This window comes from Phyllostomus hastatus, unplaced genomic scaffold (genome assembly GCF_019186645.2).
Source record: "Phyllostomus hastatus isolate PE091 unplaced genomic scaffold, TTU_PhHast_1.1 phas_scaffold_129, whole genome shotgun sequence".
NCBI classification, from domain to species: domain Eukaryota; kingdom Metazoa; phylum Chordata; class Mammalia; order Chiroptera; family Phyllostomidae; genus Phyllostomus; species Phyllostomus hastatus.
Window position 1 is genome coordinate 4,985,814 of NW_025334009.1, and position 20,686 is coordinate 5,006,499.

Genomic DNA, 20,686 nt, shown 5'->3' on the forward strand with positions numbered 1-20,686 from the left:
ATACGATGCATCTTTCACTCATTTATCTTTGTTACGGTGTGAACTCCACAAAGACAGTGACTCGTGTGCTGTATAACCAGCTGCGCCTCCAGCACCTGAAAGGGTGCCTGGCACACAGCAGAGGGCAAACGAATTCTGCCCAGCGAATAAAGAAAAGGGAGTACAGAGGAGGACGCATTTAAGTCTGGAAAGTCTTCCTGGATAAAAGCACCCAACCGCACACCCAAACCCACCACTCAGACCGCGTTAAGGCCAGCGCAGCTTCCTAGGCCACGCCCATCGGGGGAGGGGCCGAGGCCGGAAGTAGCCCCACGGCGGAAGCTCCGCGGGTCAGTCTAGGCCCACCTCCCGACCTGCCCCGGGTTCTTGCCCCGCCCACCCGAAAGTGGGTGAAAGGTCGGCGGAGCCGGAGCTGCGACTAGGGCAGTGCAGCCAGGTGACAGGGAACGTGCAGGCTGACTGACAGACGGACCATGACAGACGAGGCGAAGCCCATCAGCCCGCTGAAGAATCTCCTGGCCGGCGGCTTTGGAGGCATGTGCCTGGTGTTCGTGGGGCACCCGCTGGACACGGTTAAGGTGCGAGGAGGCTGGGGCGCGGGTTAGGGGGAGGAGGCCCCGGCAGGGCGCGGAAAGCAGGGTCTGCCGTGAGGCGCGCTGCGGGACAGAAAGGGGGCCCGTGGGAGCTTCGGGGAGAAGTCGGGGAACCTCCCTTTCGCCCCTCTCAGGGGTTCGTGAAAGCTGTTCCTCGCGCCGCAAAGAGCTGGGTCGCGCAGAGTGAGCCGCAGCTAACCAGCCGTCAAGGACCGTGATTTCAGGTCCTCCGACCCGTAGCCTCCCCTGACCTTGCGCCACTTCTTCGGGGATGGGGAAGAAAAGGCGCCTCCCCAGAGCTCCGATTTCAGCAAACCCTGACATTATCGGTTAGGCTGAAATCCGTCGCCGGTAAATCTCGCCTCAGAAAGAGGCACGGATATTCCGGAGAGGTCTTTTGACGCATTGCTCTGGGTCCGAGTGCCCATTACTGTCTCCTTCCGCTTCCCCCCTCCAGAACGGGGCTTGGCGGTCTTCGGCCTGTCACCTCATATTAGCGTAAGTGGCCTCCAGTGGGAAGTGATGATTTCCTCGGGGACGGGAGCCCCTGCTAAGGAAGCCTGTGACCAACTTTGTCTCCGGCCAGGCCGATGCTCTCAACTCCCTCCCAGGTGCGGAAGCCACGCTCACACGGAGGCTTTGGGAAGGAGAAACCTCACCTGGGCTTTTCCCCGGGCTTCCTCGCGTCCTGCCTGCCTCAGCTGCTCCCGCGGCAGCACTTCCAGCCAGGCCTTCATGGAGGCGAAAGCCCGTGAGCTAGGATCTAGGGTTGAAAGCTTCCTCCTGCTTTGTAACCTTATTTCTTGACACACATTGGGAGGAAATCGACAAATCACGGCCAGGGTGCTGGGGAGCAGACGTGAGTCTCAGGGAGTAGGAAGCCTGGGGAGGGGGCTTACTAGAATTCATCTCGGGTTTCCAACCCGGGGAAATAGCTTTAGGCCATGTCCTCTTGGCAGATTCGGGCAGTGACTTATTTGCTACCTTTCACCTGGGAGAGGAGCTGGGGCCATTTTTTGGCAAGACCAGGATCGAAGCAACCTGCCTGACTAGGACACAGTGACACATGAAATCAAATGTTTATTTAGCTGATGGTACTTCCGCGTGTTTACTGCTGCTTCCCAGACAGTGATGGTTCTAAGCAACACTGTCTAGTAAGAGAAAAGAGCCCTGGCTGGTGTGGCTCCGTGGACTGAGCACAGGCCTGTGAACCAAAGGATCACTGGTTCGATTCCCAGTCAGGGCACATGCCTGGGCTGCAGGCCAGGTCCCCAGTGGGGGACGCATGAGAGGCAACCACACACTGATGTTTCTCTTCCTCTCTTTCTCCCTCCCTTCACCTCTCTCTATAAATAAATAAATAAAATCTTTGGAAGGAAAAAGGAAAAGAATTGTCTGGCCCCTCTTCCTATTTTTTTAAATTAGTTTTCAGGTATACAACATCATTTGACATCTGTATACACTTCAAAGTGATCACCCCCAAAAGTCTAGTTTCTATCCATCACCATGAAATTGACTCCCGTCACCACTTTTGCCCATCCCAACCACCCTTCCCTCTGGTAACCACCAATCTGTTCTCTGTATCAATGAGTTTTTGTGTTTTGTGTGTGTGTGTGTGTGTGTGTGTGTGTGATATCATATGGTACTTTCTGTTTCTGACTTACTGCACTTAGCATTGTGCCATCAAGGTCCATCATTCATATTTTTTCAAATGGCAAAATTTCATTCTTTTTTTTTTTGGCTGAGTAGTCTCTCTCTCTCTATATATATATATGTGTGTGTATATATATATGTGTGTATATATATATATATATATATCTCACATCTTGTTTATCCATTCATCCATACATGGACACTTAGGTTGTTTCTATGTCTTGGCCATTGTAAATAATGCTGCAGTGAATATAGGGGTGCATATACAGGGTGAGGCAAAAGGAGGTTTACAGCTGTTCATATGGAAATAATACAATAGTCACTAAATAATAATACAAGAATAAGCTGTATGTTTCACATACTCACAACTGTAAACCTGCTGTTGCTCCACCCCCAGAGATTCTGGGGGTGATTTGAGTAGGGAGAGCTTCTCCAGGCAGTTGGAAATGTAGCCCTAAAGGTAGGGCAAGTCTGGACATGGGCCAGTGATAGCAATCACTGAGCAGGAGCTGAAGCCCTGGAATCTGAGTTTTCTGAAAGAAATAGTGGACCAGATGAGTGGGGTGCTGAGCCGTAGAGAATGCCTGGAGTAGAAAAGAAGACAAAGGAGAAAGTACTAAGAAGGGAGGTTTTAAGAGAGAGACAGTTGAAACATTGGATACATCAAAAGGTCAAGAAGGATGACCAAGAAAAGTGGCATAAAATCCACCTGACTCCAAAATGCCATCGTTGATTTGCACACCTTACCTAACTGCCAGCATGCCATTACATGTCAGAGTGGGTGGTGGCCAGAGCTAAACTTTGCATAAGCCTGTTACTAACCTGTCACTGAACTCACTGAACCCTGTCTCCTCATCTGTAAACTGGGAATATCTATCCCATTGGGTCATTGTGGGATCCATTAGGTAAGAAATGAATGGCGAAAAATAAGTGCACATCTGTAAACTGGGAATATCTATCCCATTGGGTCATTGTGGGATCCATTAGGTAAGAAATGAATGGCGAAAAATAAGTGCATGGGGAAATCAGAGGAACCATCACTGTCTCTGAAAGCATGCTACTAGTGACTTGTGAGTGCAGAGTTTGAATAAACTGGAGGAAAGAGAAGCCTGAATCTGGCAGGTTAAGTGAGGCAGTTCTGATTCTGGGGAGTGACTGTGTCTTAACTTCTGATTTCAGGTCCGACTACAGACGCAGCCCCCGAGTGCGCCTGGACAGCCTCCCATGTATTCTGGAACTTTTGACTGTTTCCGGAAGACTCTAGTTAGAGAGGTATTGTATCTCGGCGCTGGGCATTCCTTTCACTCAGAGGAACATATTCACAGGGTTGGTGTGTGACTCCCCCTAGGACTTAGCTTGACCTTGTGAACCCACAGCGGTGGCTCATTCACCGTGCCATCCTATGCCTTCCTGTTGTCAAACCTGTCGCTCTGGAGTCTCTGCTAGTTCAAGTTCCAGTTTTATGCCAATGACTAAAGCTAATAAAATGATTCTCTTTCTGGAAGGCAGAATTGAGGCCACAGGAAATTAGTGAGGGATAATTGGAGACTCAAAGTAGAAGAAAACGCAAGTCTGGATCAATCAGTTTGACAAGGATCAGTGGCAGAAGTTTACAAAGAGTCTGGAGGAAAAGTCAATCAGTCCGAGGCTCAGTGAGAGAGGCCACAGAGTATTCAAACCCCTAGACAGGGATGCTAAATTGATCGATTGTCTCCCATATACACCCCGACCAAGGATCAAACCCAAAACTTAGGTATATGTCCTGGCCGGGAATCAAACACCTGTAACCTTTTGGTGTTCGGGATGACGCTCCAACCAACTGAGCCACCCGGCCAGGGCCAAAATACGGGACTTTTAAAGAAAGTTTTAATTACTAATGATATTTAGTACTCAATTAATTAGCACATATGTAAAAAGACCTTGTTGAGAATTTTTTTCTTCCTTTGCTCCCTAAAATATAACTCTCATATGAATAAATGCCCTATTAAACACATAGGCTTTACTAAATACACAGAAACCGAGCAGTAGGTGTCACTGAGATAAAGAGGGGATTCTGCTGGTAAGTGATAGACTTGGACTTGGGGAGAAGTTGTTCCCAGGTGCCCTGAAGGATCCAGGAATAGGGGGAAGATTTTGCACCCATTCATGAATTAGTGCTGTCTTTTCTTCTGTGAGGTGCTTCTTCTTTTTTTAAAATCTTCACCCAAGGATATGTTTTTATTGATTTTTTTTTTTAGACAGAGTAGGGGAGAGGGAGAGAGAAAGAAACATCAATGTATGAAAGAAACATCAATAGGTTGCCTCCTATACATGCCCCAATCAGGGATTGAACCCACAACCTAGGCACGTGCCCTAACTGGGAATTGAACCTGCAACCTTGTGGTATGTGAGACAATGCTCCAATCAACTGAGCCACCCCAGCCAGGGCAAAGTGCTCCTTCTTTTGTCTGTGTAGAGTCTGATCAGTGTAGGATGGAGGCTTAAGGCTTCAGGTATGCTCAGAGCCCTCTGCCCTTATGGAAGAGAGGCAGGTTTACAGGCCCTTTGGTCAACAAATGTTGAGCACTTGTTTAGCAGCTGGGCAACGTGCTGGGTGCTAGGGGCCCTGTGAGAATGGCTTGTGTAAACCCAGGTCCCTGCAGAGTCAACTAGGCTCCCTGACTGCAACCATATTGGCGTGTGTCCCTGTGTTTGTTGTGCTGGGCATGGCTCTCTGCTTTCTGGAGCTGCCAGACAAAGGTCTTGGTTTTGCTGCATGGGTCCGGGACGGGGGGGGCAGCGTGGTGGGAGGAAGGCTAGAACTGTCAGGACTTGGCTCCTCTGGACCTGAACATCTGCTCAGCCAGGTGGGGAGATTCTGTCGGAGGGGCTTTGGAAGGAGTTTGCCCCTCCTGCTTGTAGATTCTCCTCAAAAGCTTCTCTGTCCCATCACCCTTTTCTGTTTACTGCCTTTGCACTTTGTATTTGGAGAGTCAGCTTACAGCTGGCAGGAGTGTTTGACCTTTGCAGGGTCCTGGAGGTGTGCTGACAGGTACAGCTGTGCCCTGTTAGTTCTGGAAGGTGGATGGGGTGTGAATGCCCCGGGGCTGCAGCTGGGCAGGCTCTCCAGACTGGGACCCTCCCACTTGCAGTCCACTCTGATACTCCTGCTACTCTCCATAAGGAGCAGCTTTTACATTTTTTATATTGGTTTTTAAATTATTCTTATTTTTTAAAAATTATCTTGTATTAAAGTGATACAAGCACTTAGTTTGTTACTGAAAGGCTGGTAACGAAAACAGCCGTCTTCTCCCCACATGCACACCTTCCGCCCCCATTCTGCAGGAACAGCTGCTCTGAGCTCTTGCAGCTGTTCGTGCTGTTTCTCTGGAGCTGCGTAACACACATTCACTGCTACATCTCCACACTTCTATGTGGTTCATCTCCCTATTTATGGTAGACGATTTTAACTCTTACAGTACCTATCCCCTGATTTTGACCTGCGCATATAATTTATCCTAGATTGTGATTTAATCCAATTCACTGTTTTCATGATTACAACTCTATGTATGTTTCTTTCTGTTAGTTAAGTAACACGCTGACAAGTGCATTTCATTTATTGGGCAACTTTTTGTTTTTCTTGAGGTTGGGTTAATAATTATGTCAATTACAGTCACTTGTGTTTCTTTGCATGGCTGTTTCTGTCGTACTGTACCCTGACTGCTCTGTGGCATACCTCTCTGGCTTTCCACACTGCCTGAACAGTGACAACCTGTTGTTTCAGTGTGTGATTTTGCTTTGCTTTTCTTGGAAACATGCCTACTGGAGTCCTCCCTCCTTGTATTCGCAAGTGGACGGACTTCTTCCCAGGCCCACTGCGCCCAATACCACCCTGGAAGTCCCTTTCCCTTTTCTGGGGCTGTACCTTTGCTCTCCCAGATCCCAGACCTTCCTTTCCCTTTACTGCTCTTGTTCGGTTGAGATATCTACTTGTCTTAGTGTCCACTTACTGCTACTGCATAGTTGCTTTCATGACCAGACTATACTAGTGAAAATTGATGTGCAGGCTTACTATTGTTGTTGTTTTTTTAAGATCTTATGTATTTATTTTTAGAGAGAGGGGAAGAGAGGAAGAAAGAGAGGGAGAGAAACATCAATGTGAGAGAGAAACATCAATCGGTTGCCTCCCATACAAGCCCCGACCGGGGACAGGGGACCGAGCCTGCAATGGAGACATATATCCTGACCGGAAATCAAACCGGCCACCTTTCCCTTGCGGGACAGCTCTCAACTGACAAGCTACACGGGTCAGGACTTACTGTTGTTTTTTTAACAACAAAAACCCATGTCTTGATTTTTGGAAAATACAGATCACCTCTAATCTCACCCCAAGGAAGTCAGATCAAAATACCCTGTTTTGTAGCCTGTTTTGTTTTCCCTTAGTAGTCTCTTCACGTTACAATGTGATTTCATGACAGTGTGATAGTCCATTTGTGGAACTCCTATAATTTGTGTCATTTATCTCCTATTTGGGGGCTTTAAGATTCATTCCACAATCACAGTACCTGATAAACACCTGATGTTATTTTCTTCTTTTCCATCTCTGCGTATTTCCCTAGAATACACCTCTAGACAAAGGATTTCTTGGTGAAAGGTTCTGCCTGAATTTCTTCCAGAATGGAAGCTGTTTTCCATTTTCTCCAGCAGTATGTAAGAAGACAACTGTTTCTGACAAACGTGAGGGGTTTCTTCCTTTTAAAGGAGAGGCGAAGGCAGGATGCCTCAGATAAGCAGACAGACACACTGCTCGTCTGTTTCAGCGGCGTGAGGGGTGGCGGTGCCTGTACACAGCTTCTGCTTCTGTGACCCCTTGCAGGGCATCACGGGGCTGTATCGAGGCATGGCTGCCCCCATCATCGGTGTCACCCCCATGTTCGCCGTGTGCTTCTTTGGGTTTGGTCTGGGGAAGAAGCTGCAACAGAAACACCCAGAAGACGTGCTCAGGTGAGTGCTTACAGGCCTGGAGCTCTTGGTGCTGCTCTGCCTGGTGATGTAACCTGAGTGACAGGGAAGAACCTTGGCGGACAGGCAGTGGCTGTCCTCCTGGGCCCCCGAGGCTGGCTCCTGAGAGCGCACATGGGGCATGAGGGAGCTACTTGAGTTTCCTTGGCCTTGTGAACCAAAAGAGGAAAAGCCCACCTACCCCTCCACCAGGTTTTCATAATTCCTTCTGTGAGGTAGTATTGTGCTTATTGGGGCTATTAGTAATACCAGCCTTGAGGGGTGTTGGGACATCTGCACGCTAAAATGTGTGTCAGGTTAAAAAAGCCAAATGTGTATCAGGCGCTCTGAGCAGTACCTGGTGCAGCAGTAACGACAGCCTCACCTGCTGGTGGCAGCCTCATTTTCACTCACCTGGTTGGGGAAAGGGAGACTCCTACTTCTGTCTTTTACCTCATTTTAATAACAAAGTTGGATTTGGGTATGAAGTGGCAGGTGAGTCAGAATTACAGCTCATGACAAAGTGGTTCGTGAAAATAGACTTCTCATGGCTCATGCCAGGGCCATGTGCTGCAAGCCCAGCGGGGGCACCGCCAGCACTTTGGCCTGTGGGTTGTGTTCCCCATGTGATGTGATCAGAGAAACACTCTTCCTGCTTAAGCAAAAGTTGGGACACTCAGGACCCCACCCCCACACTCCTGCCATGTTCAGAATCCTGAAAGTCAGCCCTATCACTTTCTCCTCCCCGCAGTGGTGTTTGGGAAGAGTATGGAAAGGAGCAGTACCAGGGCCTTGGGGTGGAAGCTCAGGAAGGGCCAGTGCTCACACATGCCTCCCTGGGGTGGGATGGGAGTGGGCAGCAGAATGGGCCAGGCAGTGACAGAGTATCTACATGGTACCCTGTGTACACACAAAAACCCCGTTCAGAGGAGGGTCACCAATTCTAGGAGATGGAGGTGTCCTAGCCAGGGTCTGGGCATCCTAGGAAGAATGGAGCATGCTGGGTTCACAGGAGAAGTTTATTTGCTGAGAAGTCTCGTCTTGGGAACAGCACTGTGAATGGAGACTGTGAAGGAGACCATGCATGAAAGCAAGTCTCTTGGCTGTTCAGCAGACAGCCTTTGGGCTGGGCTTGCATGCCTGAGGTGGAGGTGTGAGCCCTGCCTGGGGCCATGGAGACTGGTGCCCCGCCTAGAGGGAAAGACCCTCAGTGGGTGTCTTCCCTACCCCATTTGACATCCATTCCTCAGGTCTTGGGCTCCTCATTGGGTAGAACTGGCCTAAAGGCTCAGCTGTCAGAGGTTTGGGCTCAGGAGGGGCCTGAGGCTTAGGCAAGTAGGTGAAGTTTTTCAGCAACATTTGCTAAATTGTGAGGAATCTGTTGAAATACTAATTGTAGCTTTGTGCTGCATAGCCTCTAGACCACCCTGGTATTGCTAGTCCCGGAAAGAAAAGATGCCAGAGGTGGCATAGACAGCTGTGGCCAAAGCTGCTAGGAGCCTCAGACTCCTCAAAATACTCAGAGTGGCTGATTCTGTGGGGGCCAGAGTGAGGGTGCATATATCTGTCCACTGGGGGACTGTTCCCTGCACAGAGGGCCCCAGGGCCCATTATGCCTGTCTGGGCACCATCCTGGTCTGGCCTTTCCTCAGTGTTTTTTTAACATACTTTATTGATTATGCTATCACTGTTGTCCCAATTTCCCCCCTTTTGCGTCCCTCTTCCCAGTACCCCATTTCCTCCAGCAGTCCTCCCCCTTAGTTCGTGTCCATGGGTTATGCATGGAAGTTCTTTGGCTTCTCCATTTTCTATACTATTCTTTTCTCTTTTTTTAAGATTTCATTTTTTATTTTATTTTTTATTTTATTTATTTATTTTTAGAGAGAGGGTAAGGGAGGGAGAAAGAGAGGGAGCAAAACATCAATAGGTTGCCTCTTGCATGCCTCCAACTGGGGACCTGGACTGCAACCCAGGCATGTGCCCTGACCAAGAATCAAATTAGCAACCTTTCGGTCCACAGGCCCATGCTCAATCCACTGAGCCACACCACCCAGGGCTCCTACACCGTTCTTAACATCCCCCTGTCTATTTTGTACCTACCACTTATGCTTCTTAATCCCTGAACTGGGCATCCTAGGAATGCCCCCCCCATTCTTCCCCTTCCTCCTCCCAGTTGATAACCCACCAAATGATCTCCATATCTATGATTCTGTTGCTGTTCTGGTGGTTTGCTTAGTTTTTTTTTTAGACTCAGTTCTTGATAGTTATGAATTTGTTGCCATTTTAATGTTCATAGTTTTTATCTTTTAAATAGGTCCTTTTAATATTTCATATAATAATGGCTTAAACTCTGTTAGCTTTACCTTGTCTGGGAAGCACTTTATCTGCCCTTCCATTCTAAATGATAGCTTTGCTAGATAGAGTCATCTTGGTTGTAAGTCCTTGCTTTTCACCACTTTGAATACTTCTCACCAATCCCTTCTTATCTGCAAAGTTTCTTTTGAGAAATCAGCTGACATTCTTAAGGAAACTCCTTTATAGGTAACTTGTTGCTTTTAAGATTCTCTCTTTATGTTTAACCTTTGGCACTTTAATTATGATGTGTCTTGGTGTGGTCCTCTTTGGGTCCAAATTGTTTGGGACTCTATGCTTCCTGGACTTGTATGTCTATTCCCTTTGACAAATTGGGGAAGTTTTCTTTCATTATTTTTTGAAATACGTTCTCAATTTCTTGCCCTTCTTGTTCTCCTTCTGGCACCCCTTTGATTAGGATGTTGGTCCATGTGAAGATATCCCAGAGACATCCTATACTGTCCTTGTTTTTTTTGTTGTTGTTGTTGTTTTTAATTTATCTACTTGCTGTTCTGGTTGAATTCTTATTTTGTCTTTATGTTCCAAATCATTCATTTGAATCCTGGCTTCATTCTCTCCACCGTTGGTTCCCTATAGGTTGTTCTTTATTTCACTAAGTGCAACCTTCATGTCTTCCTGGGTCTTTTTTATACCATTGCCATACTCAGTGAGTTCTTTGAGCAAAACACTGATCACCAGTGTTTTGAACTCTGCAGCTGATAGGTTGGTGATCTCTGTTTTGTTTAGTTGTTTTGTTTTGTTCTTTCATTTGGGCCATATTTCTTTGTGTCCTCAATTTGGCAGCCTCCCTATGTTTGTTTCTGTGTATAAGGTAGAGGTGGTTTGACTCCCTGGTAGAAGGGCTTTGCAGATAAGTAGCGTGGCTTATTTTAGAAAAGACACCTGTCAGGATGAACGTGGCTTCTGTAAGTCCTTGGTTGTTGGAATTCCATACAGCTTGATTTTCTGACTGTTCTGGGTGTTACTTGTTTTGAGGTCTAGTTGCAATTCTTCTTTCTGTGACTGTGTAAGGAGGCAAAGCATGTTTAGCTCTGCCTCCACCTTGATCAGAAGTCCCCTTTCTCAGTGTCGTATAGCACATTTCGTAGGACTGACCTGGCTGCCCCTCAACCTGTGGAGGTGGCCACAGCTGTTCTTCCTGGCCTTGATGCTGTCCTGCTTAAATCTTGGCTTAAAATATTCTCAGACCCTTGGTGGTCCAGAGGAGGTGATATTGGAGAAGAACTGGGGTCGACTGAGATCCAGATCCTGGGTTAGTAGCTTTTTTCAACAACAGCCCTGAATTTTATAGATGCAAAGCAAGGCACAGAGAGGCATTGAAACTTGTTTATAGTCATTGTGCATGGCAGGCCCAGGGACGGAAACCGTGTCTTACTGTAGAGCCTTTCCCACGGGTGAGGCCATCTGCATGTGTAAGTGGGCCTCGCGTGGTTCTTGGCACTGAGGCCCTTGCCCCCGGAAGTTTGACATCAGAATACACCTGAAACTCGGCTTTTGTGCGAAATTTGATTTATTTGTGCTGGGCTTTCTGCCCAGTCCAAGTATTTATTTTTTTTCTTATAAAGTCGTCCTTGGCTGGAACTGCCTCTGTCCGGTTGAGTACTCACAAGTGCTTGCTTCTGGTTTTGTTTTCGATGCAGCTACCCCCAGCTGTTTGCAGCTGGGATGTTATCTGGTGTCTTCACCACTGGAATCATGACCCCTGGAGAACGGATCAAGTGCCTTTTGCAGGTAAGGGTGTGATCTGGGTGGGGGGATGTGAGGTGGGGGGAAGTAGTTAGCTTCTTCTGTTCAGTATACAATTTTGTGTGGATGTTTATGTCCTTTCACCCTTTATAAGGCTTCAGATCAGGTGTGTAAAACAATTTCAAGGTTTTCAGGAGCATGGAAGCAGTCATAGTAGAATCAAGAACCAGGACAGTGTAACAGACCAACCAACATGTCACACTTATGACGTATCAATCCAGACATATCTACCCTTATTAGCACCTGCTTCAGGGACTCTGAAAGGTAAGTCATGTCTCATCAGAGGAGAAAGCGAGGCTGCTCCTGCCCAACATCTCACGTCTCCACCGATTACCCTGAGACCCCGTGCCTGCAGTGTGCCTCAGGCCCAGTGAACTGGCTGTCTGCCTTAGCACACGGGACACTTTTTAAAGAACAAATGTTAATACTTTTTCTTTGAATGACTGAAGTAATTTAACACACAATTCTTGCAAGGAAAAAAGATTTTTTAAAGATTGTATTTACTTACTTTTTTAGAGAGAGGGGAAGGAAGGAAGAAAGAGAGGGAGAGAAACATCAGAAACATTGATGTGTGAGAGAAACATCGATCAGTTGGTTGCCTCTTGCATGCCCCCAGCTGCCTGGCCCACCACCCAGACATGTGCCCTGGCTGGGAATCAACTGGTCACCTTTTGGTTAGTGTTACTATGCCCAACCCACTGAACTACACCAGTCAGGGCTAGAAAATATCAATGATGCAGAGAAGCACAAAGAAAAAAATGTATCTATTACCCATGACATTACCCCATTAAGGTAACCACTGTGACTACCGCTTGCATGTGAATTCTAGTCTTTTGGTAAAAATGTATATTTATCAAGAAATATTATCTTTTGAAATAAAATTAGGATCACCTACTACAATTGTTTTATAGCCAACTTTTTCCCCTTGATAGACCGTAATATTTTTCTGTGATTATTTTTCTCAAGCATAATTTTCTGCTACTTATTTCATTACGTACATGACTGTCATTTACCCAGTAATCCCTTACCTGGGGGTATGACAAATTATATGCCAGCAGCAAAGATCTCTATAAATAAGATTTTGCACAATGTACCTGATATTTTGATGAATATTAGTTGCTTGTATTTTTCCTTTGTGAAGTAACTTTTTATGTTTGTTGCTCATTTTGTGTTTTTTTTTCCTCAATTTATTTTTAAAAGCCTGGACTTACTAAGGTTATTAATTACTTATATGTGGCAAGTGTTTTTTCATGACCACTCCATTTTGTGTATTTTTTAATTAAACTTTTTATTTTAAGATAAAATAACAGATTCATGTGCAGTTGTAAGAAATAATACAAAGAAAAAAGAAAGCAAGAAGTAATACAGAGAGATCTCCTGTACCCCTTACCCAGTTTTCTCGCAGTGGTAACATCTTAAAGCTACAGTACAGTATCACAATCAGGATATCAACATTGATACAGTCAAATACAGGACATTCCCAGCATACCGAGGATCCCTGATAGTGCCCTGTTATAACCACATCCACTTCCCTTCCCTGCTCCAGTCATGAACCACCCCAGCAACCATTAGTCTGTACTTTATTTCTATAATTTTGAAGTTTCAAGAATGTTATAAAAATGGATTCATACAGTATGTAAACTTTTCATACTGGCTTTTTAAACTCAACATAATTTTCCAGAGATTCATTCATATTGCTGATATATGAATAATTCACTTTATTTTAAGGAGTACATGGCATGGAAGAACCACAATATGTTTAACTTTCCATCCATTGAAGGACATCTGGGTTGTTTCCAGTTTTTGGCTCTTATGAGTAAAGATGCATAAACAGTCATGCACAGAGATTTTTCTGAGAAAATAAGTATTCATTTCTCTGGGATAAATGCCCAGGAGTATAATTACTGAATCATATGGTCCTTGCATGCTCAGTTTTTAAGGAAATGAACAAACTGGTTTGAAGGGGGCTGTTCGGTTTGCATTCCTGCCAGCAATGTGTGCGTGAGCCAGTCTCTCTGCATCCCCACCGACATTTGGTGTTGTCACTGGTTTCCATCTTAGCCATTCTGATACGTGTGTAGTGATGTCTCCTTTTAATTTGTTTCCCTCATAGCTGAAGATGTTGAACTTGTTTTCATGTGCTTTTTGCAATCTGTGTATCTTACTTGGTAAAATGTCTGTTCATGTCTTTTGCTCATTTTGCAATTGGATTATTTTTTAATTGTTGTGTTTTGACAGTCCTTTACTCTAGATACTAGTGCTTTGTTAGATATGTGGTTTGCAAATATTTTCTCTCAGTTTGTGGCTTCTGTTTGTCCTCTTAATCTTTTGAGCATTTTAAATTTTATGAAGTTCAGTTTATTAATTTTTCTTTGATTGATTGGGCTTTGGGTATTTAGGGTTCTGGGTCTAAGAACCCTTTATCTAGCCCGACATCCTGAAGATTTTCTTCTACTTTTTCCTAAAAGCTTTGTTTAGTCCTTGCAGGTGCGGCTCAATGGGTTGAGCGCTGCCCTGGGAACCAAAATGACACCAGTTCCTATTCCCAGTCAGGGTACCTGCCCGGGTTGCAGGCCAGGTCCCCCAGTTGGGGGCGTGTGAGAGGCAACCAGTCTATTTATCTCACTCATCCATGTTTCCCTCTGCCTCTTTCTCCCCCCCTTTCTCTCACACATTGATGTTTCTCTCCCTCCTTTGCTCCTTTCCTCCCCCTCTCTCTAAAATAAATAAATGAATGAATGAATAAATAAATAAATAAAATCTTAAAAGTGTTACTTACAATTTTACACTTTAAATTTAAGTATGTAACCCCAGTATGAGTTAATTTTTGCACGATGTACAAGAATTAGTCAGAGTCCTCCCTTTATATCTGTAAATCAGACTTTTCTTGAACCTCAAACTAGTTTACCCAACATTTGTATGTGGCTGCTCAGGGACACCTCAAAGGTACCTCGTGCAGAGCTGAACCGGTCTTCCCCCAAACCCGCGTGACCTTCAGCCTTCTGCAGCTCAGGTGGTAGCAATACCACCCTTTCAGCTGTTCAGCCCTGCAACCCAAACGTCCTCCTGGGCTTTCCTCTCTCGCTCGCTGTATATATCCCATCTCTTGAACAGTTGAGTTGGCTTTCCACACATCCCAAACCCGTCCCTTCTTGCCACCTCCACTGCGGCTGCACTGCTCCAGGTCGCCTTCATCGCTGGCCAGGACCACCGTGGGGGCCTCCTTACCTGGTCCCCGCTTACAGTCTGTGCCGGATGTCATGAGAAGGTTGTTGGTGTGTCAGTTCTATGTCCAGCCCTTTCTGCTTCTCCAGATCACTGCGAGTCAGCTCCAGTGTTCTCTGGTCACGTGGGCCTCCCTGCTGTTCCTCGGACCTACCAGGTTCACATGTGCCTGCATCATCCAGGAAAATTATACCAAAAACCAAAACAAAACAAAAAAACACCATTGGTATTACATTGACCTTATCCTAAATTTTTACTTTTAGACAACTTGACATCTTTCTGATTAGAAACTTTTCATAACCAGAATTATGACTTTTTATTTATCTCTTCTTTTATATCCCTTAGAGATTTTTTAGTTTTTTGTTTTGTTTTAAAGTTTCATATATGCAAATCCTACTGCTTGACACACTATATTTTATTAATTTTTTATTATATTGCTGTTTTGAATGGGATTCTTTTTCATTATTTTTCAACTGGTTAGTGCTGGTATGTAAGAAAATTATTGGGTTTATATATTTATTTTGTAAGTGTTTCTCCTGGGAACTGTTAAAACTGAACCCTCTTTTCAGCTTTAATTACTCTTTGGTTGATGCCCATGTGTTCCGATTCCTCTTGGCTCTGTACTTCCTGTGGATTCTGCTTGGGGGTCTCTTTCTCTCAGACCACTAATGGGGCTACCCCTGCTTGTCCTCAGGCTCTAGGGGTACAGAGGTAAACAAAACAAAACAAAAGGGCCGTGGATCCCAGAAACCGAGATGGGGGCCTCTCCTTGGCCCTCCGCTGCCTCTGCACAGGACCTCTATTTAGATACTTACAGAGTTCTGAATCTAATTTCCAGTTCTCCTTTTCTCTCTCTTTTTTAAAGATTTTATTTATTTATTTATTTAGAGAGAGGGGGAGGAAGGAAGAGGGGGAAACATCAGTGTGTGAGATACATCCATCCGTTACCTCTCGCAAACCCCCAAGGGCACCTGGCCTGCATGTGCTCTAACTGGGAATCAAACCGGTGACCTTTCCGTTCGCAAGCTGGTGCTCAATCCACCGAGCCACACCAGCCAGGGCTCCAGTTCTCCTTTTCTTCACCAGGCTTTAGGACTTGGAATGGAGTTGGTGCTCAGTGGATATTTGTGAAAATAGAGTAAATGAATGACTGATGTATTTGTCTCCTCCTTTGTAGACCTTCCAGCTAACTTTTTGGGGAATGCTTTTGTATTTTGGAGAATTCTTCAACTTATTTTCCAACTCCTCTGTTGATTTTCTTTTTCTAGTCAGCGTGTGCATATTCTGTGATATTTTCACCTACCCTTATTTCATAGTGACTTGCACCGGTATTGTACATTCCAAATAACTATCGTTTTGACAGTCATCTTTCACCGACCTAATGCATAACGACCACGTCCCTACTCACTTTGTAACCTGTAACCTGCTGAGCCTGTTGACTGTGATGCTCTTGCTGACTTGATGACTCTTCCCTTCCTCTCAGATTCAGGCCTCTTCAGGGGAAACCAAGTACACTGGTGCCTTGGACTGTGCAAAGAAGCTGTACCAGGAGGCTGGGATCCGAGGCATCTACAAGGGGACCGTGCTCACCCTCATGCGAGGTAAACTTTGAGGTCCCCCACCTGAGGTCACCTTGGAGAGGCTCACCTGTGGTGGATTTGCCACAGAGGGTCTGGCCTGGATCGCCGCCTTAGCCTTCACACCAGACATGCCACCTCCCAGACAGGGCTGAGACTGAGTGTCCTGGCTTTCGGTAGTCTCACCTCTGGCCAGTACGGACACAAATGAAGATGGGGGCATCATCTGTCCTTCTCATAGGCCAGCCCTCAGGGGTAGAAGTCATGACAGTGGCAGTTGGAGGGGAAAGGTACATAGGTAAAAATTATGGCTGGAGGGATGAGTGGGAAGAAAGAACATACTTGGGACAGTGGGGCTCTCCTGGGTTTCGAGAGGCATGCTCTGCCGGGGTGGAGGTAGGAGAGGCAGAGATGGCCCAGCCTGGTCCTGAGATGGCAGCTTGGAGGAAGGCCAGATGCTAGCGGTGGTTATAACTGCCTGGAGTGGGCATGTCACTGGGGACTGGGCAAGGGGAATTTGAAGATGAGATGATGTCATGTGCGTTTACCCTCACTCACACCAGCGCCCGCCCCGGAGCAGCGTCTGGTCACGGCGCAGTGATTATCGCAAATAGGGTGTGCTGCCGAGGAACTTCCCGGGAAACCTTGACGAATCCAGCGCCAAGCTTGGCTCTACTAAGTTCAGGATTTTGTATCATTTAATTCACATCCTTCTTGCCTCTAACAGATGTTCCAGCCAGTGGGATGTATTTCATGACATATGAATGGCTTAAAAACATCCTTACTCCAGAGGGAAAGAGGTGAGGAGAAAAGAAGAACTTAGAAGCCACTTTGCTCAGCCACGGGTAGGTTGCGCTTTCCTGAGAGTGGGTCTGGAGGCAGAAGTAGGACTTGCTTCTGGCTTCGTGTCCTCTTTCCTCTCATTGTCGCTGAGGCCCAGCCAACACCTCTGGCCCTGTGCCTCACCCAAGGGAGCAAGCATCTGAAACAAGTGCATGAAACCTCCAAGGAGTGGCAGCTGCCATGTCATGGGAGCCCTGGCCTTGGCCCCTGTCGCCCTAGCCACTGTCTCCTCCCACTGTCTGCCGCAGGAGGGATGGTCAGAGCGCCACTCTCACAGCCTTTGTCTGACTGTGGTTGGTGTTCTGCAGTGTCAGTGAGCTCAGTGTGCCTCGGATCCTGGTGGCTGGGGGCATCGCGGGGATCTTCAACTGGGCCGTGGCCATCCCTCCAGACGTGCTGAAGTCCCGCTTCCAGACTGGTTAGTGCAGGGTAGTGGGGTGGATGGGGGTGCAGTGGGTCCTGGGACTGGCTGCCCCTAGGGTGCGGCGCTCATAAGTGCTGAGGGATACTCACTCTCCAGAGCGCCCCAGCACCTCTCTGTCCAGCATTGTCCCTTGTCATTTGTGTTCTAGAAGCCTAGACTCATTTTCCTGTTGACCTGAACACAAAATAAGTGAAATAAGAAGTCCAATCAACTCTCCTTCCCCGCTATGAGCAGAAGGACTGTTTCACTGTTCATTCCTCTTCTCCACTCCCTCAGCACCAGTAATCCAGACATTTGTGCCTGTTTGTCCCAAGGTGAACTGTGTTGTCTGTGACCTGGTCCCAGCTGACCTGCAAGGTGTCCTCTCCCTGGTGCTGTGACCCTGCGGGAAGACTTGACTACAAGATTGTTCTCATGTGGGTCACCATGGTCAGGTTAGGAAGCTTCCTGAAGCCTTAACAGTTGGGTTCTACCCGCAGCACCTCCTGGAAAGTATCCTAATGGTTTCAGAGATGTGCTGAGGGAGCTGATCCAGAAAGAAGGAGTCACATCCTTGTACAAAGGGTTCAACGCAGTGATGATCCGAGCCTTCCCAGCCAATGCGGTGAGTGGCTGGCAGGAACTGTGCTTTTTCTTTGGTGTTGAGAGCAAGCTGCAGGGGCTGACTTTTGCCTGCTCTTGGGGTTGGACTGGGGGCTCAGTTTTCTCAAAAAACCCACTCTCGGCCAGAGCCTTCTAATTTGCTCCCTTTCCTGAAGATGTCGGGAAGATTTGCCTTTGTGATTCTCTGAGGTGAGGGGCTTTGATGACCTGACCTGGCCATCAGAAGTGGACAGCTGTGGAATGTGCATTTTCCTTCCCTCTTGGGAATGAGAAAGCACAGCTCGATTCCCTGACCTGGGTGCGGTGGGGGTGAGGTTAGGGAGGGGTTCTGGTCCTGACAGGGCCAGCCAAACGCGGTGCTGGGGTCTCTCTGAATAGTGACCACTCCTGCTGGCTTTTCTCTTCTTCCAAACCCTTCTCAGGCCTGTTTCCTTGGCTTTGAAGTTGCCATGAAGTTCCTTAATTGGATCGCCCCCAACTTTTGAGGCTGAAGGCTGCTCAAGGCTTCTGGATGCTGGAAACGGTTACCAAAGAGGAGCAGTGGGCAGGACTAGGCCTTCCTGAAGGGGGAGGGCAGGGGGTGGGTGAGATCAGAGCTCTGTGCGTGGACTTGTTGAGACCGTTTGCCTTAATGACATCCTCTACCTGGTATAACCTGGCGTGCCCTTTTGAAACTTGAATTCACTCTTATCCGTTTAAGGGATCTCAGGAAGATTTGGAGATGGAGTAAGTGGCTTCTAGACCAGATACCACCTGTGGCCTGAGAACTGCCTATGGGTTGGTTGACTGCTGGCCCTAGTATACCCCGAAATGCTGGTCTCAAAAGAGAAAAGCTTGGCTTTTCATTGGAGGTGCTATCTGTGTTTTTGGCCAGTTGACCCAGAGCCAGGGGCTTCTTTGATCCCTAGGCAGGAACACCCACCGGATGTCTGTGGTATCATCCTATCCTGACCCGCACAGCGGGGTATGAACTTGAGGCCCATGTCTGTCTGTCAAGTGGAATGAGCAAATGTGTAGGGCAGATAGCCTGATAACTATAGGGTTTGGGTTTGTTTGTTTTTTAAGGCATGCAAGTAATCAAAATTGAATCTAGAGTAGTCTAATTTCCCAGGAAAAGGTGGAGAGCTTTCCCTCCTACACAGTGAGGAGAGTTTTAAATTGGCAGTCCCAGCCTGCTAGGATAAATGAGAAATCCCAAGGTGTTGGAAGCCTCTCTTTGCACATTCTTTTCTCATGAGAGCCCCCTGTTTTTACAGGAAACAATAAATATTGTTTGTAATTTTTGCATTGTGTGAGTTTTTTTTTTTCTTTTGAATCTAGATCATTTCAGCAGGCAGCCTGTGGCCTTGGTAGAGGCTGTCAGGGATTGGGTGTCCTTTCCTGGTTGCTTCAGGCTCCATCAGGAGAAAAAGGGGGCAGTTTTGGCCAGGCAGCCGTTCCCTGACTGCTCCAGCCCCAGCTGCTTTAGGTGGAGTAGGGTGTGGCGGGGCAACTCAGTTGGTAACTGTTCTCATAACTCCCAGTGCAAGCCTGGCGTGCAGGCCCCACACACCCAGCCTGCAGCTTATCCGGTCATTCCTTAGCCTTTCTGCGCCCAGCCACACAGATGTCTGAGCTAAGAGATGGAGAATCGATTGTTCTCAAAGACCAGAAGCGGTCTTGAGTATTCACACGAGCTTTGGGTGGCTGTGTGAACTGATGTCACCAGCCTGGCTTTGCTCCTCAGGCTGAGGAGGGTGCCCGGGTGCTGCCTGAGGAGGTGAGGAAGTTGGAGCAGAGAGTCACAAGCTAGTCTGTCCTTGCCTGGTTGGTGGAGGGGGAGGCTACTGGAGCTGAGCTGCTCTGACAGTGTCCCATCTGGCAGTCACAGTTCTGTTGCACTTACACTTCCTGCCTGCTGCCGCTACAGGGAGACCCTTGGACTGTGGCTCTCCAGCCAGCACTCTATGTAAATGGGTGGGTGGGGCAGGGACCCACACACATCCGGGAGTAGGCGTGGCCTACCTGGGGGGAAGCCGAAGATTTGGGGGTTTCAAGAAGGAGGCTTTATTTCTGGGAAGATATTTCTAGAGGACCAGACAGGAACTATGGTCCAGTTAAAAAAATAGCGTTCTAAGATGAAAGTTGTGTGCCCGCTGCTCTCGTGCTGCGGGATGTCTCTGTTTAACCTTTTTGGTTTGGAGGTGGCCATATATGTGTCTCCTGAAGCTGTTGTCAGCACGACCCAGTTTTTGAGACCTTCCTGAGACCTCGCCCTTTGCTGGGAAGCCCCTGGGAGTGCATTTGCATTCCAGTGAAATGCCAGCCATTCCCATGGCTCCGGATCTTTTACAGTCTGCGCTTCTGGATAATTTGCCCTTTGAAACAGCTTCTATTTTCAAATGGAATGTTTTTGGTTCCTTGATGTTAGTGGTGGTAGATTCTTCTACTCCTTTGGGTCTTCGGTAGACTCAAGTCAAATAGGGAAGCCCCTGGGGGCATGTGTGCGAAGGGAGCAGAGCAGATGGTGAGTAACTCCCTCCTGGCTGGCACTTCCTTTTTATGATGCACTTTGAAATGCCACCTGTTCTGAAATATCTCCTCTCTCCCTGATGGGGGTACGGGTGGGGAAGAGATTGGGCCCCTCTGCAGCAATTTCTCTGTCACAGAAAGCGTTAAAGTAGAAGCCA

The 20,686-nt window shown here is 47.2% G+C and overlaps 1 protein-coding gene across 1 annotated transcript; it reads left to right on the forward strand.

Annotated features, from left to right (window-relative positions):
* Window positions 1-372: 372 nt before the first annotated feature.
* On the forward strand, window positions 373-19,300 carry SLC25A20 (solute carrier family 25 member 20). The gene is made up of 9 exons (XM_045856931.1): window positions 373-578; window positions 3,426-3,518; window positions 7,102-7,229; window positions 11,240-11,330; window positions 16,054-16,171; window positions 16,875-16,947; window positions 17,299-17,408; window positions 17,894-18,018; window positions 18,440-19,300. Exons 1-9 carry the CDS (start codon window positions 474-476, stop codon window positions 18,500-18,502), a joined length of 906 nt encoding a protein of 301 aa, XP_045712887.1. The 5' UTR covers window positions 373-473; the 3' UTR covers window positions 18,503-19,300.
* Window positions 19,301-20,686: the final 1,386 nt, after the last annotated feature.